At 39.3% G+C, this 21,199-nt stretch overlaps 2 protein-coding genes across 8 annotated transcripts in view; one reads left to right on the top strand and one right to left on the bottom strand.

Annotated features, from left to right (window-relative positions):
* Positions 1-13,708, bottom strand: part of LOC120420465 (serine-rich adhesin for platelets-like) — a 40,395-nt gene extending 26,687 nt beyond the window's left edge. For 2 of the 5 annotated variants that reach the window (XM_039583490.2, XM_039583492.2), the window contains exons 1-2: positions 13,574-13,708; positions 8,531-9,087 (exon numbers count right to left, since the gene is read on the bottom strand). In XM_039583490.2, the coding sequence (XP_039439424.1) occupies positions 8,531-8,782 (252 nt within the window). In that variant the 5' untranslated portion in view covers positions 8,783-9,087; positions 13,574-13,708. The remainder of the gene's footprint in view (positions 1-8,530; positions 9,088-13,573) is intronic. The other 3 variants (XM_039583491.2, XM_052710089.1, XM_039583494.2) reach the window with 3 other exon arrangements.
* Positions 13,709-19,121: 5,413 nt separating this feature from the next.
* Positions 19,122-20,724, top strand: LOC120420476 (uncharacterized). 3 transcript variants are annotated; one of them, XM_039583514.2, is made up of 4 exons: positions 19,134-19,237; positions 19,306-19,392; positions 19,450-20,113; positions 20,166-20,724. In XM_039583514.2, the coding sequence occupies exons 3-4, from the start codon at positions 19,456-19,458 to the stop codon at positions 20,531-20,533; spliced, it is 1,026 nt and encodes a 341-aa protein (XP_039439448.1). In that variant the 5' UTR covers positions 19,134-19,237; positions 19,306-19,392; positions 19,450-19,455; the 3' UTR covers positions 20,534-20,724. The 3 variants fall into 3 exon arrangements, with proteins under 3 accessions (XP_039439447.1, XP_052566052.1, XP_039439448.1); XM_039583513.2 differs by having other exon boundaries at positions 19,122-19,350; XM_052710092.1 differs by having other exon boundaries at positions 19,122-19,392.
* Positions 20,725-21,199: the final 475 nt, after the last annotated feature.

The raw sequence follows: 21,199 nt of genomic DNA, 5'->3' as shown, positions 1-21,199 counted from the left end.
AATGTCAGCCTGAAAAAGAGCAAATTGAATTTTAATGTTCAATAGATCATTAAGGCCAGGTTTCTTTTGATTATTCATTCAAAAATAACAATTTAATATTTAAATTTATTAGCTTTGAATAAATTATTTGCAAATTTGCGGTTAAGCAAATAAATCCAAATTTACTTACAAAACTGTTCTTCTCAAACGCCTCTAAAACTGAAGAAATTTTTTGATTTCTGTTTTCATAACGTATAAAACTTACAACCTAGAAACTTTTTTTTCGTTTTGTGATTCGAACTTATTTTTCTTGAGAAAAACATAACGCTTAAAGAGTATTTAAATAATCCTATTTATCAATGTTTTAAAAATAATTAGCTAATAAAAGTTGACTAACTTTTGATACATTTAAAAATATGTGGAGTCGGAGTCGGAGTCGGAGCCAACCATTTGTTGAAAGCTGGAGTCGGAGTCGGAGTCGGAGTCGGCTAGAGTTGGTAGGCCGGAGTCGGAGTCGGAGCCAACCATTTGTTGAAAGCCGGAGCCGGAGTCGGAGTCGGCTAGTCTGAGAAAACCGGAGTCGGAGTCGGAGTCGGAGTCGTTTGAAATATGACCCGACTCCGCAGCCCTGGTTAGCATGGCCTACTACATCTCCCCCTTTAGGAGATTTGGCGGACGGCCAATCTTCCTGCTACTGAACTGCTTCACCGGTGGACCAGTTTCCGGTTGTAGCCGTTTCCGATCGTCTCGCGGCGGCCAAGCCAGGTGTGGTCCGCGATCGACGTATGACGGATTGAGATGCTTCTTGAACCAGGCGATGTTTGTGGGATGATCTGTGACCGCTTTTCCTCCTTCGGCGAGATTTTTGAGATCTCTTGCAGCCGTTGGAGAGATGCGATGCTTGATCTTCGTTGAGAGCTTCCGGAATGTCCGCAGGGCCACCAACCAAGGATGAGGATCCAAATGGCCGGCGTTGGCGCAGGAACTGGTGTCGGCAAGCTTGATGGCGTCGCTCGATGCCGGCGACGGACGATGATCGGGTCCGGGAACACTGTCGGAGGGCTCCGTGCGGGGATCGTCGTAGGTTGGACTTGAGACGGCCAGATCGACGGGTTGATCTGGATCGATGACGGCCTCGTTGTCTTGCGTATTGTGTGTGCGAGCGGTGTGTCCAAGCGGTTCCGAGGATGCTTCCAGATTCTTGGCACGCAGAACTGTCTTGCAGCGTCCAAGCGATTCGTGGTGTTGATCCGGATTCATGGCACACAGCGTGGTGTCGGAAACAGTATCCAGCTGCATCGGTACGGTCGTCCTGTTGAGCGCGATGCGGATGTGCTTCTTCTTCTGCTTCAGGTCCGTCTGCACGACCTGCTTGAGGTTGGCCACACGGTGGCATTCTTTCGTAGCGTGGTTCTCCGGTGCGCTAGACACAGAGATGTGTGCTTCCTCCTGGGGCTCGTTGTTGGCAGGTTCGGAACTTGGCGAAACTTGATATTTCTCCAACATCAGGTTCTGCTTTGCAAGGAGCGCGTCCAGCCTGAGGATAACTTGCCGAAGATCCACGTCAGACATTTTCCTGGGGGGCTTGAGTTGACTTCGAGAAAGTTCCAGGAAAATTTTCTTCTCCTCGTCGCCAAATGTTGTAACTGTTGCTAAGCTACAGTGAAATACAGTTTGTTGCTGATGAACTGTTTATTGCGTCCGACGTTATGGGTAGCCGGGAACGAACTGTGCTGGGAGTGCTGGTAGTTAGCATGGCCTACTACACACACACACAGCCATTTGCTCAGAATTTGATTCTGAGTCGATATGTATACATGAAGGTCAAATTATTAATTTCGTTTTTCGAGTGATTTTATAGCCTTTCCTCAGTAAGGTGAGGAAGGCAAAAACCGTAATGACTTTGGAGTATTAAGTCTGCACTGTACCAAGCTCATAAGTTTATACAGTCTAGCAAGATTTTAAAAGAATAGTTCCCATTCAATACATTTTACCACCAAAAACTATCTGAACCAACTACAATTTAACAAGCAACATAATAGCACTAATTTGCGTCAACGTAATCGGACAGCTATTCGCACGAACCAGTGCAATAAACCCGAGAATACCGAATCTTGACCGGACTGACACTAGCACTCGTAGGTGCACACTTCACACGTATCACGAGAGAGAGCACTAGGATGAGCAAAACAGACAAACAACAAAGCAGTTGCCTCTCGCTCGCACGTGCTGCCCCATCGGCTGTCCTTTTCCCACGCGCACGAACACCACCTCATGTTCGCCATATTGGTGGTGTGGAGAGACTTTTCCCGTTTTTTTTTTTTCTTCGGGGGGGGCTCCAACTCACTCATACAAGAGTCACAAAATCGCGGTCGAAAAGTCAAAAACAAGTTTCAATCTGTCGACGAACGGGGGAAGAATATTTCAAAAAGTCGCAAGTGTAATTTCCAGCTCTTGCTTCACTTTGGTTCGAGATGATAGTCCTAGAGTAATGGTATCGTGTTATACTACCAATCAAAAGGTTGGTGGTTCGATTCTCGTCATCATACTATCAATACTGGATTCCTGGTCAATTCCGGACTAGCAAAACAAATTTGTAGCGCAGTCTTGAACGGTTTGCGAGCTACGACAGCAAAGTGGTTAAAATTTTGACTACCAATCTAAAAGACGAGGGATTGAATCCTATCATGAGACAACTTGTTGATTCAATTTAAGCATTCAGAAGTTCTTTCATGGACAGAATATCGACCATTTCGGGCAGATAATTTTGTTTAATTAATTCTTGACTTTTTTTTGATAAGGTCCTATAAACAAATGTAAACATTGAGTGTATCCCGCTTACTCCGATGGACTTTGACATAAGGTGTGAAAGGGATATACTCAATGTTTACATTTGTTTATAGGACCTTATCAAAAAAAAGTCAAGAATTTTAATTTTATTTCCATTAAAAATAGTTACCATCAAACTTTTTCAAAAACTAGTTCCTGAGGTCGAATATCCCTCACCAACATCGACAACACAATTTTTTTTTCTGTGGCGTAGAAATCGCGAGCAACAACACACAAACAACAAAATCGATTCTATCCGTGTTGTGGAGCGCGAACCTTGTGTGTGAGTACAAATACGATCGTCGACGAACAAGCACCAACCTTAGTATATGTGTGTGAGATGTGTTAAGAATCAGAAGCAAGTGTGAAACTGGGCATCGAGAGTACGGGCGATTTTTTTTCTTCGTTTTTGCACTGTCCAAAGAAAGAAAACTCGACGATGACGATCTGTCAAAAGTTTAATCAAATTGAGACGGTGCCGAATGACCGTATGAATCAACAAACAAGCGCAAAGCTCGCTCTTGCTCATCAGCAGTAGCAGCAGATGCGAAATGGGTGGTGATTTATTTTCCTTTTATAGCTTTCGGTTGTTTTCGGGGTAGGGCTTGACGACACAAGTTAGTCATCGAACGAAAGGCAGTGCAGATGCTTAAGCGAAAATCTGTAATTGTAAAACGACTTACATTTGCTGTCAATCTTGAAAAACAGTACTGAAAAGTACATTTCGGCATCCATACGATTGCTGAAATGTTCAACTTTATAGCACTAGTTTCGAAATGTAGTAACTTTCGATACTGTTTTGGAGTTTGACACTAATCATGACCGCAAATAACGTGTAAGTGGAAAACAAACGTAAAAGTTGACTTTATATTGACTTTATACGGATTCTAGAACAAAATATTAACTTTTATTAGTAATTGGGAGAACAGCATCTAATTCCAGCGTGCCTCTAATGTTGCCATATCAGCACTTTGACATTCAAATACAGCTCATTAAAAGCGTTTTTAACTGAAATCAAATCGAGTGATAAATAGCTCAATAAGAAGTGAGCAAGCAAGTTTCTGTCACAAGTTTTGCAAAATTGGTTGTTTAAAAAGTGAAAATCAGCAAATTGCATACGAGAATTTGTCATTATCTTTTGAAAATATTATTTTCTGATCGATTTGGTGTCTCCGGCAAAGTTGTAGGCATTGATGAGGACTACTCAGAAAAAAACAGGTACGTGGATAAGTTCACCTTTTTTCACAAGAAAATAATTTTCCAAAATACGTACTTTTTTAATTTTTGAAATTTTATGATTTGTTTTAAGGGATAAAATATCAAACTTTTGAGCCATGCTATAGAAAAGCACGGCTAAAAATTGCATTACACTGCGATTAGAATCATTTTTAACATGTTTGGGCTGATTTAAAAATCTTTTACAGTTTTGAAAATTTTCAATGTTTAGTATCGCAAAAAGTTTTTTTCGCTAAATTTTTTTGTTTTGTCAAATCTTACATTTTTTTTAAACTGATGATTGCAAAACAACTGAACTAGAACTAGTGTGAAATGCATTTTAAAACACTTTTTGCATTCAAATGTTGAGACTGTAACTTGTCATATTTTTTTTTCAAAATTAAAAATTAAAAAAAAATTCTTCAATCCAAAACCTTTAAAATGTAAAAAAAAAGTATTTTTGACAAAAGAAGATCTGCTAAATTTATTGCATGATTATCAGGCTTGATACTTGTAGTTGTTGAGGGCTGACAGTTTGATATTTTTAACTACCCTGCTTGTATGCAATTTAAAATTAGTGGAAACAGCAGGGTGGCCACTCAAGTCGAGAAATCGGTAAAGTCGGGAATGCGCCAAAATCCGCAAAAATCGGGAAAAAGTCGGGAATTTGTGATTTTTTATTAAAAAGTCGGGAAATAAGATTCCCACATATTTGCTTGAAAGTTATTTTTTAACTCTTAAAATAAATTGTATTGCAATTTACAAATTATATTCACTTAAATCTTAAATCTTCTTTAATAACTTACTTTAAATTTAAAGTTCCTTTCACATTTTCAATATTTTTGAAAATGAGAAGGCTTTTCAATGCATTAAAAATCTAAATAAATTTTGGATACATTTGACACAAATTTGCATAATATTTAATTTTTGTTTAACTAAATTTATTAGGTCATTTAAAATATTTTTTTTTTCGAAGTGTTCCCCTTGATTTTTTTTGTGAGTATGGGTAAATAATTATAGATAAAGCATGATTTTCAGTATCGGAAAACTTAAATGTCGAATAAAATCAAATCGTTGTTCGTTCTGAATGAAAAAACCGAAAAACTTTTTTACGTTTTGAAAAAAAAAAAGTTCTGAAATTGCTAGGTTATTATTATTTCGGAGCGTTTGGTACGGTATGTCCACGCATCCTTCGTCCCCTGTTGATTCTGTGAAATGTGGTCCGTTCACAGAATCTGTCTCTGCGGTTAATGCAACGCATTAGGCCTGGCCGCTTTAATTTTTGCTATACATTTTCGGGGTAACTCGAATGTACTGCAATTATTAATATTGACAAGAAAGAACTTGGGGCGTAATCTAACCACAAGTTTTTCCAGGATGCTTTCTTCGGACTGGCTGCGCTTGTGTTCGATTAGATTAGATTAGATTAGAAATTGCTAGGTTATTATTATTGATTTAGGTTATTGCAAATATGTCTCTTCAAACATTTCACTTTAAAAAAGGAATAAAACATGGAACCATATCAAAATGAATTTTTCATTGAAAACAAAATAAAACAGTTAAATACTGACAACCAGATAAATAAACATAAACATTGATTCAATAGAGGAGAAAAGCAACCCGCGACAAAATTTTGAGGCTAGGAATTTTGACAGATATGATTTCCATAAAGTATTCACCTCCTTTTCTCTCCCACAGAAAACTGGGGACAATGTAGCTGTCACACTAGGCCAAACTGTTAAAGTCACTCACAAAATGAACTTTGAGTGATTTGAGTTCATTTCTGACGTCACGATTTTCTCCTCTATATCAAAATTTACAAAATTGATAAGGGAACCTGTAAAAACTTTTTTTTTACGAATTCCTTGATATTTTTCTAAATTCTATAAAAGAATAATAACAATTATCATGTTTTAAGAGTTCTATGATTGCATATAAAATAAAATGAAGAATAACATTTTTAATTCCGTTATCTTTAACTTTATGCCATTTCCATTTGAAACGAAGAATCAAAAACTATACGTTATCAAAATTTAAGAATAAACATTGAAATTGAAAGTATTGGTAAGCTTTCGGTAATTCGGTAAGACTGATTGACTGATTGATTGTTTTTTGTTTCTACTCAAAATAATGAGTGCTTCCATTTTTGAAGTATTTTTTAGGAATTTATTGTTATGTTTCTGTTTATACGAAAATTTTCAATAGTTTTTTTTTTAAATTTATTTAGAATTTGTTTTTGATGGTTGATATCTCGGGTGAGTTTTCAAAAAGCCGTAAGAGCCACCGTGACCTCTGGCACTAATATTACCGTTTCTAGAAATTGAAGCAATATTTCATTTGTTTTAAGTTTAGGGCGATTGAAGGACGTGTAGATGAACAATCTCAAACATTTTTAAAATTGGTTTTTCGTAAGTAAGTCGAATACCGATGCAAAAAGGGCTTTGTTTACCAATGGCTCTTACGTCTTTTTGAAAACTAATTCGAGATATTGACTTTTTTTTATAAAGAGTTTTTGTTTGAAATCATTCTTTAGATAAGAAATACCTATTATTTGAGTTTTTGGAAAAGTCGGGAATTTGAAAATGGGATTTGAGTGGTCACCCTGAAACAGTCAAAGTAGTAATGCCACTTGAATGGCGATGAATAACGTAATTTATGTTAGCTTAGTTCATCGAGAGGTACTAGAAACTCAATGATTGGTTAAGGAAACGCAAGTTTGTATTCTAGGTATTAAAAAGAGATACCAAAAACGGAAGGTAAACAAATAAGAAGAAAGAGGGCGTTTAAGAAACAATAGCGGAAGAAACATAAAACAAAAAATAAAGATAGTTAGCTGTCACAAAACCGTAAGAGGGGTGGAGAGTGAATTTTTTTTAATTACATGATTTTTGAAATTATTATTTTTTTTTTATTTGTTGTTGACTTTTTAGAGCTACTAACTTTTTATTTAATTTATTTCAATTCTTTGAATTTTTGAAACAAAAAAAAAAGTTTTTTTGTATTTTTTAATTTAAAAAGAAAATATATTTAAAAAAAGTTTTTTTTTGTGATTTTTTAAATTTATCGTTTTTTTAAACTATTGAAGATTATAGAAATTAGTTTTATTTTTATTTTAATTTTTTTTTTTGAATTTTTGTAATTTTTTTAATTTTTTTTTGAATTTTTGATTTTGTTTTGAATTTTTTTGTTTTTTTTTATTTGAAATTTTTGTTTTTTTTTTTTAATGAAAGTTGTTTTTTTTTCATATTTTTTGTAAACTGTAAAAAATTATGGAATTTTTAACATTTTTTTCAAAAAAATGCTATTACAAATTATTGTTGATGGTAGGTCATAATCTTACTATCGAGAAATCTCGATCGTGAGTCGAGAAATTACGATCGAATGCATCAAACACCACGAGAGGTTTGGGACCATCCATAAGCCACGTGGACACTTTTTTGAAATCTCAGACCCCGCCCCCCCCTTCTAAGGTGTCCACGTGGTTTATGGATGGTCCTTTTGGGTACTCTCGCCATTTAAGCCTTTGAACTCCTAGGTTTGAACAGAAACTTGCAATAGAGACCACCCATACCTGGGGGTCGTTAAAGTAGATGGTTTCATTTGTAATCACAGAACCTCCAAGGGAGGAAGGATGCTTGGACATACCGTACCGAACACTCCAGTTTTCATTTTTTGGATTTGAAACGATCGTTCGTTCTCAGCACCAGGGCTGTGAAGTCGGCGTTGGAGGACCTGGAGTCGACAAATTCTGAGAAGCCAGAGTTGGAGCTGGATAATTTTTAACAACGTGCGTTGTTGTTGGAGTCGATGAAGTCGAATCTTATTGTAGAGTTGAAATCGAAGTCGGAATCGTTAAATCTACAAAAGCTTCCCGACACCGCAGCCCTGCTTTGAACTGCAATTGTTGACATGATTACCACGCTTACTGATTGCGAATCCCAATTATAAGCTTGATTAGTTGCGACAGAACCTGACGCCTCTGGCTTCAGAGTTCATATGGGACCAATCACGTAAAACCGTGAACAACTTTGCCGATGATTTCGAAGAGATTCGTCCACTCTAAAGATTGTTGTGCGTGCTCCATAATACGTTTTCGCGACACTTTTGCTGCACCTCTCGCGCAAGAAACCTCACTCGGCACTCTAGATATGGAGCCAAAAATTCCAAAAACAAGTGGTCCCCTCAACCGTCGTCGCACCGAACATTTTCTGTGTGCTTTCCCCAGAAAAAAAATGAACCCCGTCACCGCTGCTGATTTCGGTGGATCACCATGCGAAAAAGGGGCGTACATTTTTTCGTACATCACCGCACACACAGGTTTTTTTTTCGTTTTCGTTTTCGTCACGACGTGAGTGCGCCCCGCGATATCTTCGAGGATCGTGTGTAAATAGAGCAAATTTCTGTCACGGTATCTTCGCGACACACACCACATCCGACGACTTGGACGACGACAACGACACGGAGAATGCAAGAGTTGAGTTTAGAGGAGGGGGTTTGCTACACCTACCTTGCTGGTGTTCTGCGGCGGAGTCTGCTGCTGAGATGTTGTGGTGGCCGCTCCAGCGGCACCTGTGACGACTGCTGGAGTCACCGCCGAGGAGTTGCCGGCAGTCGAGGATGAGCCGGCGGTGGGAGTAGCAGCTGCTGCTGATGCTGCGGACGATGAAGATGATGTTGTTGATGACGATGCCTCCGACGTTGCTCCGGGGACTTTGTCGGGGGCCTTCGGTTGGCCCCCGAGCTCCGGAGACGGAGCCATCTTGGAAAGTGTGTAGCGAAGAGAAATAATATCCGGACGTCAGAGGCGGCCGCCGACGTGCACCGGGGCACCGGGCACCGTTCCTCTTCCTTTGAAATTTGCTTCTTCTGCTGCTGTTACTGCTGCTCTATCTCACTTTATATCAGAAATATATATTATATCTCTCCACTTGCTACTTCTACGTGCTATTTTACTGCTACTTCTTGCTGCTTCTGCTACTACTTCTATGTCCGAGAGTGTTTTTTTGGTCGATTCGGAGGTTTCTTCTTCTTGTGCTGCCGCCGCTCTACTACACAAAACTGCTGCTGTGGCCACGGCCAACCAACCAGCATAGAAAAAAAAATAAGATTATTATGAACACTTTTTGGAAGAGTGTGCGGTGTGTGTTCACGGAACGAAAGAAGAAAAAAACACGGTCACGGTGCTGCCTTCTGTCAAAAAGTGGCCACCAACACACACAAACACACAATCCGGAGCTGGTAGATTTTCCTTCACGTCATTTTTCTTCCAACCCCCCTCTCTCACAGCTTCCGGTCGCGGAAATTCCGCAAGAAATCGTCTTTTTTCGCACACTCCGCAATTTTTCTTCTTTTATTTTTGGTGCCGTTTTTTTTTCAACTTGCTCGCGCCCCTGGAACACCAACTCTCTGTAGACCTCTGACTTGACGGTCGACTTTGAGACTTGCGGCGCGGATTGCTGCGACGACGACGGCGAGGGGTTTCACTTCACTCTGCTTTTTGCCCTTCTTCTTCTGGGGGTTCTGTTGCGGTCGAGTTTCGTCGATTCTGCCCGCTCCCCCTCCCCCCCAGCAGCTGTGTGAGAGTGTGTGCGTGCAAGTTTTGACTTTTGGGCGATGAAAGAAGCCGGCAGGGTTGCCAGGGTTTAGGGAAAGTGTTTATTTTTAAATCCAGCAAAATCATGTAAAAGGGTCAATGAGGGTTTGTTAACAAAGAGTTCTTACCTTCAAAACCACTTTTAAAGTTAGTAAGTCCGTTTTGATTCCATTTTGTCATCCATTTTTTATGCGAACTTCAGGATAATATCTTTTGACAATCAAAAGGGATTTATCAACTTAAAAATTAGTTTTACAAATCTGTTAAAATAGATATTTTAGAAGATCAATCTATCCTATAGGTCCGTTAAAAACCCGTACATCAAAAACCCTTAATTTGTGGAAAACGTTCACCGATAGAATAATTTTCGTTGTATACAGATTCTTATTCAGGCTGGTAAAACACAACTTTCTAGTAATAAATCTTTGATGGGATATCTCGGTTTATAAAAATCTGCTCCAGCCACATCGTGCGTTGTTTATGGATGTTCCCATAACGATAAAGCTTATTGTTTGGCACAATGACAATTTGAACGAGAAGAGTTTTTTTTAAGTCTTGAACACAATTTGTTAACAGCACACTCTTTACTTTTTTTGAGTTCAAAGCACTAAATTATACATTTAAGAATTTTTGAATCAATACTGATTTTTAAAAAAAAACGAAATATTGGTTGCAATAACTTAATTTTTGTTTTTTTTTTATCACAGATATTGGAAATACACCCAGAAATTAAATTTCAATTTTAAAACTAACAACTTTTAAGCGGTTTTAAGTGTGAAACAATTGCGTCAGAAGTGTGGATTTTTTGCATTGTAATACATTTTCGGGGGTTCTCGAAAGTACTGCAATCATAAATAATGACAAGAAAGAACAGTAAATAATTGATGCGTTGTAGACCACTTCGCAAAAACGGACGGGAACTTCAAGTAAATGGGACTCGTCGCGTAACACGCAACACTTTTCGTTTTTCTGGATTTACACCGCGTCAGAAATAAAACCTTTAGGACAAAGTTCTTAGTCAAATGCTTTTTCTTTTAGACTTTATACCAGGGCAAGGATTTAAACTTATTTTTATATCCAAATTCACCCAATTCAATTCTAAGTATAAGGAAACAGCATGTAATTCCAACGGGTACCTAATGGTGGCATATCACCACTTTGATGTTCAATTGAAAATTATGCTATATTTGTGATATTATTGTTCACAACAATAAAGCATATTTTTCTTATTATAATAATGCTTTGTACAAGCGCAAAGAATTTAAGACTGATTTTTAAATCAATAAAAAAAATTGACGACCCATTTAGACAGATAATGTCCTACTTGACAGCTCGTTCCAAGGGGACCATGTTGTCTTGTCATTCTTTATTTGAGGATTAAAATGAAAAAATAAATAATCAGAAATGGTTTTAACACATTTTTTTTAACGTTGTACATCATAATTTACATAGGGCATTAGGACCACAAGCGTGCCCAGATCCTCAAGGAAGGTGGAGCAACAATATGAGCGTTTTTAAATTTCTGAGGATGGTGGGGCAACTGCTCCATTTTGCCCCACTCTCTGCACGCTAGTGATTAGGACCCTGTAAAAACTTCTAAAAAGCGTTTTCATCAGAATTTTGCAAAATAAATTGTTTACATAGTGGTAAATCGGTGGATTCAGTAAAAACTAAAAATAGTGGAATACACTCAACCCCCGGTGCACAGTGGAAAAAAGGGCCCAAAAAATTACCGCAACATGATTTCGCGCAAACCATCGATTGCTATACATCAAAAGCTTCGTTTTTGCACCAGGAACAATAATCCGATGAAAAATCGCACTGCACGGACCGGTGGCCGGAGTACAAGCCACCGGAAGATCCGGATTTTTGGAAAAAGTGTCAGATTTATCCAATTGTGAACTGATAAGCTTTCTTCTACCATGAATAGGCATGCAAAACAATCCTAGAATAATATTAAATACCATAGAACCCATCGGAACCGTTTCCACCGATCTCCGGTGGCCACATCCGGAACCGCATTAGGAAACAGCGTAAACTAGTCATGCGACGTATCAAACTTCTTGATTTTGGATGGGGACATGAGTTATACACTCCTCTTTTAAAAACATGAAGTTTGATATGTCGCAAGAGTGGTTTCAGGAATTTGCCAAATATGATCTTCGGATGTGGCCACCGGAGAACCTTGGAACCGGTCACCGGAGGCAAAAATACATTTTAAGGATACTCTCCATCCAATCTCAAAAAGTTTGATACGTCGCATGACTAGTTTACGCTGTTTCCTAATGCGGTTCCGGATGTGGCCACCGGAGATCGGTGGAACCGGTTCCGATGGGTTTTGCATGCCTATTCATGGTAGAAGAAAGCTTATCAGTTCACAATTGGATAAATCTGACACTTTTTCCAAAAATCCGGATCTTCCGGTGGCCTGTACTCCGGCCACCGGTCCGTGCAGTGCGATTTTTCATCGGATTATTGTTCCTGGTGCAAAAACGAAGCTTTTGATGTATAGCAATCGATGGTTTGCGCGAAATCCTGTTGCGGTAATTTTTTGGGCCCTTTTTTCCTACTGTGCGGTGGTTGGTCATTTTCGTTTGACACTTTTTTAGTTTGTACCCCGTTGTTGGTTGGTCAAAGTCAAACTAAATAGTGACGAACTGTCACTTTTTACACGGCGCTCACGCACACTATCAAAACAAACGTTTGATAGTGTATGAACTCCGTGTAAAAGGGGTGTCAAACAAAAAAGTGACCCCGTTCGTTTGACAACAGTTGGTGTCATACCATCGGGGTTTAAGTGTATAGTTTACAAAGTTAAGTTCAAGACTTTTTTTATTAGGTCCTATAAACATATGTAAACATTGAGTGTGTCCCTTTTTACACCTTATGTCAAAGTCCATCGGAGCAAGCGGGATACACTCAATGTTTACATTTGTTTATAGGACCTTATCAAAAAAACGTTACTTAATCAACCCTTAAGTGGTTGGTGCCTTCCACACATTAGTTGGAAAGGTCAATTTAAAATTACCTTTCCAAAGATAGGTCGCATGATATATTTGGACAACGTTTTCATCAAAATATCTGAGATCTGTCCTCCAAAAAGTGTATAAATAACACTTAAGTGCTTATAACTTTTGTTAGGGTTGTCAGATTTTCAATGTTTTTGTCGCGTTGGAAAGGTCTTTTAAATACCTTTCTAAAAATGTATAACATGCCATAACATTTCTTACAAAAGCCGCCCTTTTTACAATCTTCCGGACTTTTGCTAAAACAGTTTTTTTTAGCATAACTTTTGAAGTACTTAACTAAACCGCATGATTTTTAATAGCGACTTATGGGACCCCAAGACGGTTCTAATGACGCCAAGACGGACAAAAACGGTTCAGCCAATGTCAAGATAATCGAGTGACAATTTTTTGATCAACATGGGACACAGAATTTGATTCTGAGTCGATAGGTATACATGAAGGTGGGTCTAGGAGGTCTTATTGAGAAGTTCAGTTTTTGAGTGATTTTATCGAGCTGTCAAATCGCAACATGGAGTTAAATTTTCTGTGCAGTTGCTGTGAGGCTTACCAAGGCTTTTCAAAAAGTTTAACTCCATGTTGCACGCACACACTCTCACTTTTAATTTCTCGATAGCCTTTCCTCAGTAAGGTGAGGAAAGCAAAAAGTCAAGAGTTGTTGAGACGAAAAAAAAATTAGATGAAATTTTAAACTTTTGGATGGGTTGCAAACAATTCCCGAGATCTGGCAGCCCTGCCCCCCTTCATCGACTTTGTAGAGAAAATGAAAATGTCGTCGTCGTCGCCGCCGTCATCATCGCAAAGTTTCAGTTCAGTGTATGTGTGTTTGCGGTGGTCCGTCACACCATCTCACTCACACACGCTTCAGTCCCACCGGTGTCTCCCCACTCGCCCCATCTCCCTCTCTCTCTTACGCAAAATGAATACTTACACTGCACGTTCTCTCTCACTCCTATTTTTTCTCTCCCTTTCTCACTCTCACTACTGCTGCTGCTTGTGTTTGTGTGTTCGAAGCCGCGCGCTCGACTGACACACAAAAATAAGATGATGATCGTCTCTCACTCGCACTCACACAACTAGAGGATGGCTTCTTCTTGTTCTTTGTTTTCCTCTTGTTGCACCCACTGACTGCTGCTGGTCATCATCCAGGTTCTTCTTCTTTTGCGAGTCAGCCGGAACATTCTGACCGCGGGCGCCCCGCGCGGATTGTCCACGGACAAAGGTTGCCGGGTTTTTGTTCCTTTCGCTACTTTATGGAAAATAGTGGTTCCACTGGAAAATTCGCACGCGACCGACCCGAATTTGCTCTTCTTCTTGCTTTCTGCTGTGGTTGTCCTTGTTCTTCTCCTTCGCACACACACTCACACGCAGTGTGTTCACACTGACAGAAGAGGAAAAAAAAGTGTTGCACACACGCACGCACACACACACTTTTTTCGTCCAACTTTGTTCCGTCCGCGAAGAAAATTCCACTTTTTCCACACCCCGCGGAAAATCGCAATTTTCCGCAGTCCCGCGGAGGTTCACTCCGTCGCGGTGACACTCGAGATTCGCCCCCGGGAATATGGCCGGTAGAATCGAACCGCAGAACCGAGAATTTGAACCGAAATTTTCGACGAACGACCGACGGACCGAGGTGATGTTCGTGTGAGAGCTCTGCAACTTCTTTCTGCTGCTGCTGCTGCTGTGTGACGGTGACGGGACACTCTACGAAGCAGGGCTGCCAGCACACAAAGACGACACACTGCGAAAGAGAGAAAGAAGCGAGAAGAAAGCGGCGTCAGGAAAATTTTCCTATAGGAAGTGGGCAGCAAGCGAGTTTTATTGAATTTAGGGGGCTGCGATGAAATTGCGTTTTTTCTCATCGCGGAGCGGGCGATGTAAAGGGGTTATGCTGAATATTTAAAAAATATTTAAGATTTTGAGTTGTTATTAATTTATACACGCGAAATCTGAGGACCGAGCCAAGTAGCCCAGTGGTAACGCTTCCGCCTCGTAAGTGGTAGATCGGGGTTCAAATCCCGGCTCGTTCCAACACAACTGTTGATCTTTTCCCTTCTGGATTCGATTGCTTAGTAAGTTAACATTAACCTTAACATGTTAACATTAAGTTGATTAATAACTGTCACTGAATCCGCTTTTATAAATGCCGACTCCGATACTCTTCACGGGTGTTCCCCTCAGGAACATGGAAAGATTTACTTAAATCTGAGTCATTCGCCCAAGCCGATCCTTACTTGTTTCTCATGAATTTCATTCTAATTTGGATACAATCATGCAGAAAAATAAGGCATATTTGAATCAACAAAACATTTTGTTGATTTGAAAATCAAGATTTTTGTTGAATCAACGCTAAACGTCAAGCAACTTTTTCAAAATAACAAAAGATTTTTGTGGAATTGAGAAAATCAAGGTTTGTTGCAATGCAAAATCGGCATTGATTATATTCAACAAAAAAATTGTTGAAGCAAACCTCGTACAGGGCTGATCGTACAAAATATTTGTCTGCGTGATTAATTCAAAATTCAACTTTTCAGCACTTGTACAGAGCATATTCGTTAATTCGAATTTCGGTACTTTGAATGTCTGCTAATGCGAATGTTCGTTAATTCGATCGTAGCACGTGGTTTCAAGCTTTCGACAGCTGTCAGTCGTTCCAAATTTGTTCCGGATTCAGATTCGCTCGTTCGAATGCAGTTCCATTCGAATTAGCGAATCCACTCTGTATCGAAATACTTTGCGATGGACACTCAAGGAGATTTTTTAGGTAATGAAATCAACGAAAAAATTATTCATCGGAGAAAGGATGCATATCGAGACAACTTGCATGAAGAGCATCGAAGTAGGGGCAAATTTACGAATTTAGTGTAGTTTGACTTATGCTATTTTTAAAAAAATATGTTTTTTCGACTACTTTTCCAGGGTGCAGGGCAGAATAGGCCACCTTAGAAATCAAGCCATTCAGTTTCATAAAACGTTTAAGGGAGATAAAACATGACTTAACAGACGTTTCCAACATAGTTTCCATGAAGTTAGACCACTTTTATAAAATTAATCTCTTATAAAAAAAACATGTTTAAAAATAATGTTAATATGTTGAAATAAGACTTTATTTTTGCAAATAATTCACTAACCCTACGCATTTTCATGATTTCGCGGACAGCGTGAAAATCATGAAATTTTACACAGCAAATTCTGATGTTCGTTTTCAGTTAATATTTACTGAAAACTGCACTACTGAAATTTTCAGTTAGTTTTTCGCTGAACTTCAGTTACAATTTGTATGGAGCTGTCAAAGTTTGCTGAAATTTCAGCAATTTTTCATTTACTGAAAATTTCAGTAGTGCAGATTTTAGTAAATTTAACTAAATTCAGTAATGAGGGATTGGTGTGTAAGATTTTCTTGAAATTCTGTGAAATTTATCAATTGGGTACTAAAGCCCTATGTCAATTTTTATGCACAACGGTAAAAAACACGATCAAAAACCATTTCTGATCACTTTTTTTCATTTTAAAGCAAAAAAAAAATAACAAGACAACATTTTTTCGATGGATCAACTATGGTTCCCTTGGAACGAGCTGTCAAGTAGGAACTTTTCTGTCAAGAAGGACCGCAAGGTTAAATTTTCAAAATTGATTTAAAAATCCATTTTAAACTCTTTGTGGTCGTACAAAGGGTCATTGTACTCAGAAAAATAAGCTTTATCGCTGTAAACAATAATATCACCAATCTAAGCTTCATTTTATGACCCAATTTTCTCAAATCAACTCTATGAACTCTTTTCAACTTCTATTCATCTATAAAGACTTTTGAAGTAAATTTTATGAGTTTTCAATTGAAAAGCGTGATACGAATAACACTGTCCTACAACAATTGACAAATATGACTGCGCAGGCTCAACTCGAGGGGAAGCACGAAGTTTGGGGTCTCCAGAAACACGTGCACTTTGAATTTTTCAATTCGTCGCATACAAGCAAAAAATTGCATGCAATGTGTGTGAGTAGCGAACACTTGAGCGAACAGCACTAATTCTCCATACAAACTTTGGAGAAAACCCATTCAGCCCTGTCTAACTATTTTTGAAAAATTCAAAGTACACGTGGTTCTGGGGACCTCATGCTTCCCCTCCAGTTGAACCTGCTCAGAAATTTTGTTGGTCAGTGTAATTTGAAAAATTGTAAGCAAAACACACATTAATATGAAATTCAAGCAAAACATTGTAATCAAGGTTTTTAAGCGAAAATGGCGTTCGAAAGGTGAACGCCCGAAATGTCAAAATCACCCAGTGGTACCAACATTACGAAAAAAGTGTGCTATGGCATGACAGCCAAATTTTTTTCGTAATGTTGGTGCTACTGCGCGATTTTGACATTTCGGACGTTCACCATTCGAAGGCCATCTTCGCTTAAAAACCTGGATAGGGCCGAAGCCGAAGTGTAAACAAAGAGTTTATCCTGCTCACGTCAGCCGGTTGATGTATACATTAGGAACGAGCAGGATGGACTCTTTGTTTACACTTCGGCTTCGGCCCTATTACAATGTTTTGCTAGAAATGATGTTTACAAAAATCAGTCAAAGTAAAAATCATATTCTCGGAATCATCAACTTATCACAAGGATGATATCTCAATCATTTGATTGCAGTTACTCAAAGTTTAAAGTTTCTACAAATTTTGACTTTTTCAGCCATTTTTTTTTTAATTGTCTGAACAAGTATATTGTACGAAATTTTTGAAAGATTGCACAGATTTTTTAATTGAATTGATTTAAATAAGAAAGAAAAAATGAATTCCATTAGACTAGAGATAAATATTGAGAAAATTGATTGATGTTTAGAAAATCAATAATAGTTTATTAGTTTTTTTAGGAAACTAACTAAATTCAGTAATATTTCCATCCGATGTAACAACAATTTGATTTCTATTTTATATGAAAGGAGTATAATCTCAAAGGAAATTAAAAGATCCAAGCTTCGTTTATTCAAGATTAAATAAATAGTATTTTTGATATTTAAAACCACATTTTAAGAACATTTTAGAGTTTTTCTGAGTTCTTTTTTTTAAATTATTTGATTATTTGGAGTGACTTCCATGGAAGGAAGTTAAAAAATAACACTTTTTTGTTTTGAAAAACATTTTGAAGATTTCGTTACGGATTAAATTATTGAATGAATGAGCGAAATGTCGCAGAAATTTTTATTTATTTTAATTATTTAGGCTGGAAAAGATTTGATATGAAACTCAATAAATTGTGAAAAGATAAAATAGAAGCAAATCAGCGCAAACTTTTTAGTTATAGTTGCATCCCTTAGTCGAGTATTAAAAAAGCAGTTCAATAAATGAATACTAGGGTGGTCTAAATGCGGGCTTTCTCGGGGCTACACCCTGAAATCAAAGAATGACCTCTCACCAGGCTAAATTCCAAATTTGAGCTGATTCTGACCACGGGAACTCCTCCCTATAATCGCTTGAAGTTTGTATGGGAAAAATCGTCAAAATGTATGAAAAAAAGCAACTTTTACTTTTTTACCTTTGGAGGGCGCATTATTCGTTCAACATTTATCAATTCTGAAAAATAGGACTTTCATTAAATTTACAACAACTTTCCCCAAGACAACCAGCCAGGCAGGCAGGCAAGCAAGCACGCACGGGCATTTATAGCCGTGTGCGTAAAAATGGTCATTTTCAGAAGCTAATAACTTTTTAGCAAAAAATCTTAAAAATATGGTGTCTTCGGGAAAGTTGTTCAAAATTTAATGGAGGTCCTACATCTCAGAATTGATAAAGATTTAACGAATATTGCGCCCTCCAAAGGTAAAAAAGTAAAACAGTTGCTTTTCTCTATACATTTTGACGATTTTACCCATACAAACTTCAAACGATTAGAGGGAGGGGTTCCCGTGGTCAGAACCAGCTCAAATTTGGAATTTAGCCTAGTGATGGGTCATTCTTTGATTTCAGGTGGTAGCCCCGAAAAAACCCGGATTTGGACCACCCTAATGAATGCGCATGACCTACATTTCGTTTCAAAATATATAATTATTGAGCCTTTTTTGGAAATTATGAAAAAAATAATCAATTTTGTCACGTTCAAATTTAGTGAAGAATTTTTAATGTTTATTGAAATAAAAAAAATAATGAAGCAAAAAGTATAGTTTCTGTTTTTGTAACATAACATTTTTTGAGTTATTTTAACATTTTTTCACTTTCCCTAAATTTCCCTTTAAGACCCTATTGAAAGTCCTAGTGCTGATATGCCAACATTAGGTGCTCTTACATTTATTTTATAAGCTGTTTTCCTAGTTATTGCTTGATACATACCAATCAAAGTTATGATCGGCTTCGTCATAACAAATTTGTGTTTTGTCAAAAAAAAGGTCAAATTGCTACTCATTTTTGAGTACTTCAAATACTCGGTTGAATTTTTGCATGTGCAGATTTTTCTTGGATGAGCGTGTGATTTGCGATGTTTTTTTAGCAAATTTTTAATGTTGTGTTGCTTTCCACGCGGTAGAGTTGATTTCTCTCTTTTTGTTGAAATTTAAATTTTTATATTCGTTTAATTTAAAGTCTTTTGTACTTCCAAGAATGTGAAAGTATTATCAACTCAAAATAATACGTATTCTAAATGTTTGGCGCATGAAATTTCTTCGAAATTTTGCAGTTTGCGTTTTTCAAGCTCTAATCTAGTCATCAAAGCAGGCCTTAGGTGAGCATTTCCGGTTAGCTTCCCTCGAGAGCACGTGGTTTTGTACAGGAATCAAGGCAAGTTTTTGAAGATAATTTTGACCAAATGCCTACTTTCCAGCTCGAAATGTCCGCCCCCGCCAACCGGAAGAACGTCCCCGCGACGCACACCCCCGTCACGACGGGTTTCCGGTGCGAGTTTTGCCACGGCCTGTTCGCCAAGCAGTATCTGCTGAAGATTCACCAGCACAAACTGCACGGATTGCCGCGGACGGCGGAGGAAGCACCTCCGGTGGTCACTCCGCTACCTCTTCCGACGCTGCCCCTGCCAAGCATCACGACGCTGGTACTTCCGGCGATCGACACGGCCGCCATGGCCGTAGTCAAAGCTCGGGGGGAGATCCCGTTCGCGGTGCTGCACATCGCCAACGAGATTCCGCTGATTGTCCGCGTGCTGGAGCAGGGACCGGTGAGCGTGCTGAAGGCGGCCGAAAACAGTGACTTCCGGGAGAGCCAGCGGGGCAGTCCGGTCGGAACGAGCGTCCCGATTGCTGTGGTGGCGTCGATTTATCAGAAGTTCACCGAGGACGGGAAGGTTTACTACGTGATTCGGGGACCGGGTTCGCGCAACCTGCCGACGATGACGGAACGGGTTGCGGATCCCTCCCCGAACAGGGAACCGGAAGTGCCGGAAGGTGTTCTGCAGGAGTCGCTCGGCGGGGGCGACATCTACAAGACGCTGACCCAGATTAACTGCGAACATATTGAGATATTGCCGCCCAAGGGTAAGATGAGCGTATTTTCAATAAAAAAAATCAACTAATTGTTTTGTTACAGCTCCCCAGCGGGCCACCGCGACCAGGTCCTCCAGTTCTTCCAGCCTCAAGCGGAAGAACCCCAACCGGAACGGACCTAAAGTCGCAGCGAAGAAACCCGTGACGAGCACGCCCAAAAAGCCGAAAGTGATCACGCTGGTCGACGATCTCAAGTGGCAGCAGAACCAGAACGTGCCCCCAAACCGGGCCAACTACCAGAACATCGGAACCGGACCGCTTCTTTCGCCGGTCCGACGACGTGCCGAAGTGCTAGAACAACAACCCGCGGAAGACCCGCTTGCCGATCTCAACTTTCACGACCTGATTCAGGTCGACGACGACGGCCTGCTGCCGAATGTTATGAACGATTTTCCCGGAGGATTCCTGTAGGAACTTACCTCTTTCGAGTAGAGCTCGTCCCTATCCTGTTGTGTTAAGTTTCGCCTCAGGGCCACTTTAATTTTAAACTGTTGAAATCTCCGCGATTGTTCGATACTAATGATGTGTTCGTTTTCATCATGCCAGACACGGCGAATTAATCGTTCGTTCGGTGCAATAAAATAAAAATTCACTGAAACCAATCACCTCCGGAAACCGGAAACACTGGACAGCTGTGGGAGTTGTCCCTGCTGGGTCACTTTTTGCACCCGTTCCAGGGGCAGCACTGCTACCACTTCACCGTTAATCACTGCTCCTCGAGAATTGTCTACAGATTTCGCGGCCGGAAGACCCCGGCCCGCTTCTTAAAATCCTGGAAAACGAAAAAATGGTTCCGAGATTTGCGATCAAGTCGAACGACCCGCGAATGAACGAAGATGATGGGATTTTGTTCGGCTCGCGCGATGACAGTGCCGTTGTGACGTCACTAGGGCTGTCAGTTGATGGATGGAGGAAGGTGTTGTCATTTGATGCGGGCGATGTTTTTAGGGGAGAAGGCAAGGGAGAAGGGGCTTTTTTTAGTTTTGTTAAAAATTCAAGCAAAACAATGTAAAAGGTCCTAAGTCCAAAATGTAAACAAACCAGATTTTTTGTGCAAACAATGCCAAAAGTCTTTAA

Source organism: Culex pipiens, chromosome 3 (genome assembly GCF_016801865.2).
Source record: "Culex pipiens pallens isolate TS chromosome 3, TS_CPP_V2, whole genome shotgun sequence".
Taxonomy (NCBI): Eukaryota; Metazoa; Arthropoda; class Insecta; order Diptera; family Culicidae; genus Culex; species Culex pipiens.
The sequence above is the reverse complement of the archived record's forward strand: the minus strand, read 5'-3'. Positions and strand labels throughout refer to the sequence as shown.